Source organism: Oncorhynchus mykiss, chromosome 17, assembly GCF_013265735.2.
Source record: "Oncorhynchus mykiss isolate Arlee chromosome 17, USDA_OmykA_1.1, whole genome shotgun sequence".
In the NCBI taxonomy this organism is placed as follows: domain Eukaryota; kingdom Metazoa; phylum Chordata; class Actinopteri; order Salmoniformes; family Salmonidae; genus Oncorhynchus; species Oncorhynchus mykiss.
Genome location: NC_048581.1, coordinates 14,531,725 through 14,541,724, shown reverse-complemented (window position 1 = coordinate 14,541,724; position 10,000 = coordinate 14,531,725). Strand labels below are relative to the sequence as shown.

The 10,000-nt window shown below is 44.8% G+C and overlaps 1 protein-coding gene across 2 annotated transcripts; it reads right to left on the bottom strand.

Moving 5' to 3' along the window:
- Positions 1–1,453: 1,453 nt before the first annotated feature.
- LOC110512215 (Fc receptor-like protein 5) lies at positions 1,454–9,939 on the bottom strand. Of its 2 annotated transcripts, XM_036948027.1 has the most exons (13): positions 9,808–9,939; positions 9,123–9,216; positions 8,577–8,744; positions 7,789–8,062; positions 7,565–7,591; positions 6,755–7,036; positions 6,231–6,542; positions 5,773–6,045; positions 3,708–4,028; positions 3,242–3,352; positions 3,111–3,150; positions 2,665–2,788; positions 1,483–1,798 (listed from the first exon to the last, which is right to left on the bottom strand). In XM_036948027.1, the coding sequence occupies exons 4-13, from the start codon at positions 7,826–7,828 to the stop codon at positions 1,778–1,780; spliced, it is 1,551 nt and encodes a 516-aa protein (XP_036803922.1). In that variant the 5' UTR covers positions 7,829–8,062; positions 8,577–8,744; positions 9,123–9,216; positions 9,808–9,939; the 3' UTR covers positions 1,483–1,777. The 2 variants fall into 2 exon arrangements, with proteins under 2 accessions (XP_036803921.1, XP_036803922.1); XM_036948026.1 differs by lacking the exons at positions 3,111–3,150; positions 9,123–9,216; positions 9,808–9,939 and having other exon boundaries at positions 1,454–1,798; positions 8,577–8,779.
- Between the last annotated feature and the right edge of the window lie 61 nt (positions 9,940–10,000).

The following is a 10,000-nucleotide window of genomic DNA, read 5'->3' as shown; positions in this document are numbered from 1 at the left end:
GGTAGTTTGCCCCGGTGATGAGTTGTGCAGACCTCACTACCCTCTGGAGAGCCTTGCGGTTGAGGACGGTGTAGTTGCTGTACCAGGCGGTGATACAGCCCGACAGGATGCTCTCGATTGTGCATCTGTAAAAGTTTGTCAGGGTGTTGGATGACAAGCCACATTTCTTCAGCCTCCTGAGGTTAAAGAGATGCTGTTGCGCCTTCTTCACCACGCTGTCTGTGTGGGTGGACCATTTCAGTTTGTCTGTGATGTGTACGCCGAGGAACTTAAAACTTTCCACCTTCTCCACTGCTGTCCTTTCGATGTGGATAAAGGGGTGCTCCCTCTGCTGTTTCCTGAAGTCCACGATCATCTCCTTTGTTTTGTTGACGTTGAGTGAGTAGGTGCCTGTAAGACGGTCAGCGAAGTGGAGATGTTGTTTCCTACCTTCACCACCTGGGGGAGGCCCGTCAGAACGTCCAGGACCCAATTGCACAGGGGTTGAGACCCAGGGCCTCCAGCTTGATGATGAGCTTGGATGGTACTATGGTGTTGAATGCTGAGCTGTAGTCAATGAACAGCATTCTTACATAGGTATTCCTCTTGTTCAGATGGGATAGGGCAGTGTGCAGTGTGATGGCAATTGCATTGTCTGTGCACCTGTTGGGGTGGTATGCAAACTGAATTGGCTCTAGGGTGGCCGGTAAGGTGGAGGTGATATGATCCTTGACTAGTCTCTAAGCACGTCATGATGACAGAAGTGAGTGCTACGGAGCAGTAGTCATTTTATTCAGTTATCTTTGCCTTCCTGGGTACAGGAACAATGGTGGCCATCTTGAAGCATGTGGGGACAGCAGACTGGGACAGGGAGCGATTGAATATGCTCTGAGGACACATGCTCTGAGGACATATGCTCTGAGGACACATGCTCTGAGGACACATGCTCTGGGGACACATGCTCTGGGGACACATGCTCTGGGGACACATGCTCTGGGGACACATGCTCTGGGGACACATGCTCTGAGGACGTGGCTAAGGATGCCGTCTGGGCCAGCAGGGTTAACACGTTTAAATGTTTTACTCACGTCGGCCACAGAGAAGGAAAGGGGAGGCTCAGTCCTTGATAGCGGGCCTCAACGTTGGCACTGTATATCCTCAAAGCGGGCAAAGAAGGTGTTCAGTTTGTCTGGAAGCATGACGTCGGTGTCTGTGACAGAGCTGGTTTTCTTTTTGTAGTCCATGATTTCCTGTAGGCCCTGCCACATACGCCATCCATCCACGGTTTCTGGTTAGGGAAGGTTAAAACATCTCCAATGCACTTCTTTATAAACTCACTCACAGAGTCAGCGTATAGATCGATGTTGTTCTCTGAGGCTGACCGGAACATTTCCCAGTCTGCGTGATCAAACAATCTTGAAGAATGGATTCCGATTGGTCAGACCAGCGTTGAATGGTTCTAGTCACTGGTACATCCTGTTTGAGTTTCTACCTATAAGACGGTAGGAGCAAGATGGCGCCGTGGTCGGATTTGCCGAAGGAATGGCAGGGAAGGGCTTTGTATGCATCATGGAAGTTAGAGTAGCAGTGGTCGAGTGTATTACCCCCGTAAGTACTGCAATCAATATGAGTTTTGAGTTTTGTTGTAAGAGTTTTGAAGATATAACACTTCAATCTGAAAAATGGGCTGAAGTGTTTGAAAAAAATGTTATAAATAGTTTGTTGGATAAAATTACATTGAAGGATTATTTTGTGAGGAACTCGTCGGTCTGAGGTTGGGTTTATTTCATCACGTCGGTTATATTGTGATCTCAAGGGTCTGAAAAGAGAAAGAACAGTTATGATACAAAGTTGTATTTTACCAAAATATATTTCACAAAAAAGTGATATTGTCACGGTCGTCCTCCTCTTCATCTGAAGAGGAGAGGCGAAAAGGATCTGAGGACCAATACGCGGCGTGGTAAGTGTCCATGGTCAATCTTTAATAAAGAAAGTAGTGAACACTGAAAACTATACAAAACCAGTAAACAAAATAACAACCGTGAAGCTAATCATATGGACTGTGCTGAAACAAGCCATCAACATAGACAATCACCCACAAACAAACAGTGCAACCCAGGCTACCTAAGTATGATTCTCAATCAGAGACAACTAATGACACCTGCCTCTGATTGAGAACCATACTAGGCCGAAAACATAGAAATGCCCCAAAACATAGAAAAACAAACATAGACTGCCCACCCAACTCACGCCCTGACCATACTAAATAAATACAAAACAACGGAAATAGAGGTCAGAACGTGACAGATATACTTTATGGACATTTGTCAGCGGGATCTCCTTTTTCTACACTGGATTATTCTGGAGTCTAGATTCAAAATCATGCACCTAATATCAGTAGTATATTGGCCGTACTATTGCTGCATTCAAAACAACTGGGAACCCCGAAAAATACAAGGTCAAATCATGACGTCAGTGATCTTCAGGTCGGAAAGTCGGAGCACAAGAAAGAGGCCAGAGTTCCCGAGATGGAATTTCGTGCTGGATGACCTTTCAAATAGACTTTTCAAATAGAGTTTTCTTCCGAGTTCCCAGTTTTTTTGAATGCAATGAAGTCGGAAGTCGGAGATTTCAGAGTTCTGAGTTCCGAGCTCTCAGTTGTTTTAAATGCATCATCAACTCTACCTGATTCTCAACGTCACTGTCAACACAGGAAGTGTCCACTTGCTTGACCCCTGACCTGGTAGTGATGTCAGACAGAGGAAGTGGATCTGGAATGATGCAGAAATGTTCGCTGAATCGTCTTTCACTGAAGGGGGAGACATTAAAGAGACAGAGAGCGAGCGAGAGAGAGACAGACAGGCAGACAGACAGAAAAAGAGAGAGAGAGAGAGAGAGAGAGAGAGAGAGAGAGAGAGAGAGACACAGACAGACAGACAGACAGACAGACAGACAGACAGATAGATAGATAAAGGGAGAGAAAGAGAGAGAGAGAGAGATGTTTGTAAGGGCAATGACACTAATCTGAGACAGCACAAGGAGGTGGAAGGGATCATAGTTGGGTTGAATTAAACTGGAGAGTTTCAAAACACTGTAGGTCAACAATAGACTAAAATAAATACAGGACTCACTTTGCTGCTCTCGCTCTCTGCTCGCTGCTTGCCACAACGTCTGAGAGAGAGGGGGAGGAAGAGAGAGAGAGAACAAAGGACTGAGAGTGACACATTTAAGAACAATGACCATATTCTGAACACACACCCACCTCGTTGGCGGTTGAGCATCCTCATCACACAGGCCACACCCCCTGCCAGGGTCAGCATGAGGAAACAGCAGAATACTATGGCCATGACCTCTATGGTTGTCGTGGAAACTTCTGTATAGACAGAGATGAGACGGGAGAGATAGGTCACCACAACCAACTCACCTGTAAAGTTTCAACCTAACTCACCTGTAAAGTTTCAACCTAACTCCCCTGTAAAGTTTCAACCTAACTCACCTGTAAAGTTTCAACATAACTCACCTGTAAAGTTTCAACCTAACTCACCTGTAAAGTTTCAACCTAACTCACCTGTCTACTCTTCAACATGCATAAAGTTAATACAGTTAAATAATTTGTTAACATTTAGGGTGCTTCCCAAATGGAACCTTATTCCCCATTTGGCGCACTACTTTTGACTATGGCCTATGGGTGACTAATTTTCCCTCATTTGGGACACATCCTAACTCACCTGTGACCTGCACAAGGACAGGTTGGCTTTCCACCCAGGCGGACGTTACGTCATAACTGTCCCTTGCCCTGCACCGATAATACCCAGAGTCCTCTAGGGTGATCTCGGTGAGGAATAGGGTGCGCCCTCCGTCCGCCATGGCATGAGAGGGGTGAGAGGAGTCTCCCTCGGAGGGGTGAAGGAGGAGGGAGCCGTTGAGGGACCAGGAGAAGAAAGGGAATGTCCCGAGGCTCAGGAGGCATTGGAGACGAGCGGCGGCCATCTTGGAATCAACCCTGTAAAGGTACTCCACATCCACCTTTGGTGAGCCTCCTACTGGGACTGGAGGGAGGGAGGAAGGAGAAAGAGGAAGGGATGGGAAGGGGGGAGAGAGGAATGAGAAGGAGGAAGGGATGGGAAGGGGGGAGAGAGGAATGAGAAGGAGGGATGGGAAGGGGGGAGGGAGAGAGGAATGAGAAGGAGAAAGGGATGGGAAGGGGGGAGGGAGGAAGGAGAAGGAGGAAGGGATGGGAAGGGGGAGGGTGAGAGGAATGAGAAGGAGGAAGGGATGGGAAGGGGGAGGGTGAGAGGAATGAGAAGGAGGAAGGGATGGGAAGGGGGAGGGTGAGAGGAATGAGAAGGAGGAAGGGATGGGAAGGGGGGAGAGAGAGAGGAATGAGAAGGAGGAAGAGATGGAAAGGGGAAGAGGCGGAGGGAGGGAGGAATGAGAAGGAGGAAGGGATGGGAAGGGGGAGAGAGGAATGAGAAGGAGGAAGGGATGGGAAGGGGGAGGGAGAGAGGAATGAGAAGGAGGAAGGGATGGAAAGGGGGGAGAGAGGAATGAGAAGGAGGAAGGGATGGGAAGGGGGAGAGAGAGAGGAATGAGAATGAGGAAGAGATGGGAAGGGGAAGAGGCGGAGGGAGGGAGGGAGGGAGGGAGGGAGGGAGGGAGGGAGGGAGGGAGGGAGGGAGGGAGGGAGGGAGGAAGGAAGGAAGGAATGCGAAGGAGGAAGTGATGGGAAGGGGGAGCGCAAGGGAGGGATGGCCACAGTCAACACTCATACAGCTATCATGACATAAAAACAGTCAACATTCATACAGCTATCATGACATAAACACAGTCAACACTCATACAGCTATCATGACAAAAACACAGTCAATACTCATACAGCTATCATGACATAAACACAGTCAATACTCACACAGCTATCATGACATAAACACAGTCAACACTCATATAGCTATCATGGCATAAAAGCACTAAACATTCATACAGCTATTATGACATAAACACAGTCAACACTCATACAGCTATCATGACATAAAAACAGTCAACATTCATACAGCTAACATGACATGAACACAGTCAACACTCATACAGCTATCATGACATAAACACAGTCAATATTCATACAGCTATCATGACATAAACACAGTCAACACTCATACAGCTATCATGACATAAAAACAGTCAATATTCATACAGCTATCATGACATAAACACAGTCAATACTCATACAGCTATCATGACATAAACACAGTCAACATTCATACAGCTATCATGACATAAACACAGTCAATACTCATACAGCTATCATGACATAAATACAGTCAACACTCATACAGCTATCATGACATAAACACAGTCAATACTCATACAGCTATCATGACATAAACACAATCAAAACTCATACAGCTATCATGACATAAACACAGTCAATATTCATACAGCTATCATGACATAAACACAGTCAACATTCATACAGCTATCATGACATAAACACAGTCAACACTCATACAGCTATCATGACATAAACACAGTCAACACTCATACAGCTATCATGACATAAACACAGTCAACACTCATACAGCTATCATGACATAAACACAGTCAACACTCATACAGCTATCATGACATAAACACAGTCAACACTCATACAGCTATCATGACATAAACACAGTCAACACTCATACAGCTATCATGACATAAACACAGTCAACACTCATACAGCTATCATGACATAAACACATGCAGGAAACACATAGAATACTACAATACACACACACACATAGGTTTAGCCCGTACCCACTACCAGAGTCAGGGGTCTGCTGGTCAGTCTCTGTGCATCACTCTCCACTGTACACCGCACCGTGCCCATGTCACGCCCGGGAACCATGGCAACGGGGAACCAGGCAACCAGCGACTCCGTTGCCACGTCGGAACCCACCTCCTTGTCGTCAAGGAAGAGGTAGAAGGTCACGGGAGGGGTTCCCCTTGATGACATGCAGGTCACATTGCCGCGGTAACTCGAACCCTCTTTGGAGATGGTGAAGGATATTTGGGGTATGGAGAGATAGGCTGAGGGAGAGAGAGATAAAGAGAGAGAGAGAGAGAGAGAGAGAGAGAGAGAGAGAGAGAGAGAGAGAGAGAGAGAGAGAGAGAGAGTGTTGGGCAGAGAGAAAGGAAGAGTGATCGCCATTCCCAAGGTCCAGTATGGTTGTGGTTGTGACTTAACCTTCGACTTTTAACCTCTGCAGTTGTACCTTTGACCCTGACCGTGACCTCTCTGCTGCTGGAGAACCTGCTGTTGGTCTGCATCCTGGTCCCGGCAATGCACGAATAATTCCCAGCATGCTTTGCTGTGACCTTCTCCACCACCAGCGTGTTTCCCACCGGCCAGAGCAGAAGCGGGGTCAAAGGTGAGGTTGGAGATGATGTCACTTCCTGTCTGTTGTAGAACCAGGTGTAGGAGAGGTGGGAGCCCTTGGTGACATCACAGGTGAGAGTGAGCCGCAACCCCTCGTAGAGAATGGGAGGATCAGGGTCAGAGGTCACCATAGTGCCTGAGACAGGGACTGAGGTGGGGTGGAGGAGAGGAGGATGGAGGAGAGGAGGATGGAGGAGAGGAGGATGGACGAAGGGGATGGGTGAAAGCATTTAGCTGTGAAATGATCGATTCCACTGAAACAGCTCTACCACCCACACACACACACACACACACACACACACACACACACACACACACACACACACACACACACACACACACACACACCCTTCTACTCACTCACTACTTGCAGGCGGACTGTTCCACTGAGGCCCATGTTTCCACCTGCCGTCACCCTGCAGTGGTACGATCCTTCTGACGTCACAGAGATCTTCAGGAAGAACGTAGCCGATTGGTCGTCTTGGAGGTCGTTGCTCGTGGCGACCAGGTGGTTGCCGTCCTTCAGGAGCTCGTATGTGTTTGGTGGAGGAGACCCAGGTGATCTACATTGGAACACTACCTTGGAGTTCAGGTAGGCCTTGTCTGGACCAATCAGAATAGGGCTAGGGAGAGATGAACCACCTGCAGAGAGGGAGTAGGTTGAAGTAGTCTCAAGATGCTGATCTCGGGTCAGTTTTGCATTTCCTTAATGGCTGAGGTCAGGGTCGGGGAAGCAGATCCTAGATCTGTACCTAAAGGAAACTTCAGCCCAGAGCTCAGAAACATGGTTTTACATTTGTTTAGGTTCTTTAGAAGATTGCTGTCAAGCAGTTGGAGAGTTTAGTGTGGCTGTGAAACTCAAAACTGGACATTTTCTCATTGAACCATATGGAGGATATAATAGACTGTGATAAGAGTCATGTGTGAGAGTCATGTGTGAGAGTCATGTGTGAGAGTCATGTGTGAGAGTCATGTGTGAGAGTCATGTGTGAGAGTCATGTGTGAGAGTCATGTGTGAGAGTCATGTGTGAGAGTCATGTGTGAGAGTCATGTGTGAGAGTCATGTGTGAGAGTCATGTGTGAGAGTCATGTGTGAGAGTCATGTGTGAGATGCACCTTTTAATTGAATGTAACTGGAAAACAGAAAACAGGAACAATATGAATACATACCCATTATGGACACTAGACAGGCCACCACTGGGAGAGAACAAACCAACAGAAATACCTTAGTACAGGACAACTTGTCAACTTTACTCTGTTAGCCTGGGTCCTAGTCTCCTTATGGCATTGCCATCATTGGCTTGACAATGACAGCAATGGAGTCGATAAGAGCCACAAGCAGATCTGGGGCCAGGGTATAACTTTGTTGAAAAAAAATGAATACACTGACTCACCTAAAACAGGCAATAAACATAATTCTCGTTTTTTCTTCATACTCAGGCTCAGTCTTCATCCGTAGCATGCTGTCTGTATAAGGGTCATGGGTGTGTGTGTGTGTGTGTGTGTGTGTCAGGGTGTTGCACGGTCCACCACATGCTAGAGGGAGATAACTTGAGTATGTGCGTCTCTCATCAAAAACTTTCAACTTTACTGTCCATCTAGACACCACTATGACTACTAACCTACTACAACTATACTGTCCATCTAGACAACACTATGACTACTAACCTACTACAACTATACTGTCCATCTAGACATCACACTATGACTACTAACCTACTACAACTATACTGTCAATCTAGACAACACTATGACTACTAACCTACTACAACTATACTGTCCATCTAGACAACACTATGACTACTACAACTATACTGTCCATCTAGACAACACTATGACTACTAACCTACTACAACTATACTGTCCATCTAGACATCACTATGACTACTAACCTACTACAACTATACTGTCCATCTAGACAACACTATGACTACTAACCTACTACAACTATACTGTCCATCTATACAACACTATGACTACTACAACTATACTGTCCATCTAGACAACACTATGACTACTACAACTATACTGTCCATCTAGACACCACTATGACTACTACAACTATACTGTCCATCTAGACAACACTATGACTACTACAACTATACTGTCCATCTAGACAACACTATGACTACTAACCTACTACAACTATACTGTCCATCTAGACATCACTATGACTACTAACCTACTACAACTATACTGTCCATCTAGACATCACTATGACTACTACAACTATACTGTCAATCTAGACATCACTATGACTACTAACCTACTACAACTATACTGTCCATCTAGACAACACTATGACTACTAACCTACTACAACTATACTGTCCATCTAGACATCACTATGACTACTAACCTACTACAACTATACTGTCCATCTAGACAACACTATGACTACTAACCTACTACAACTATACTGTCAATCTAGACAACACTATGACTACTAACCTACTACAACTATACTGTCAATCTAGACAACACTATGACTACTAACCTACTACAACTATACTGTCCATCTAGACATCACACTATGACTACTAACCTACTACAACTATACTGTCCATCTAGACAACACTATGACTACTAACCTACTACAACTATACTGTCCATCTAGACAACACTATGACTACTAACCTACTACAACTATACTGTCCATCTAGACAACACTATGACTACTAACCTACTACAACTATACTGTCCATCTAGACAACACTATGACTACTAACCTACTACAACTATACTGTCCATCTAGACATCACACTGTGACTACTAACCTAAACCAGGTTAAGTTATGAATGGAGGACACAAGGAACCAGGGTTCTGAGAAAACAACAACAGAACAATGAATGACGTAACAACACAGCCTTTTAATAGAAGCTCTTTTAAAACTGCGTTCATAGAAGTTCACATTTAAAAACAGTATTTGATTAAATATTTAAACAATGTATTAAAAAACCTCAAGCTGTTGCAGAAACAACATCTACTTCATAGTAAGAGCTTTTACATAAACAGTGGGGAGAACAAGTATTTGATACACTGCCGATTTTGCAGGTTTTCCTACTTACAAAGCATGTAGAGGTCTGTCATTTTTATCATAGGTACACTTCATCTGTGAGCAATAAAATGCTAATTAATTACATAAAAATCATACAATGTGATTTTCTGGATTTTTGTTTTAGATTCCGTCTCTCACAGTTGAAGTGTACCTATGATAAAAAAAATTACAGACCTCTACATGCTTTGTAAGTAGGAAAACCTGCAAAATCGGCAGTGTATCAAATACTTGTTCTCCCCACTGTATATATAAAACCATTAAACACATCAGTATTCTAACAGTACACATTAGTAGTACTCTGTCCTGTTTACAAGTACAGCCTATATAGCAACATCATCCCCGATCATACAACATACCTGAGAATGAAGCTTTTACAACTGCATCATAGCCACTAAACACATCAGTACAGTAACACAAGTTATGTAACTGACACTCTTGTTGTTCTTAATACTGTATATGACATTTAGGTACAGCCCAGAGCAATAAACCCTTAATGTTAGGGAGTGACTACTTGTTGTTCTTAATACTGTATATGACATTTAGGTACAG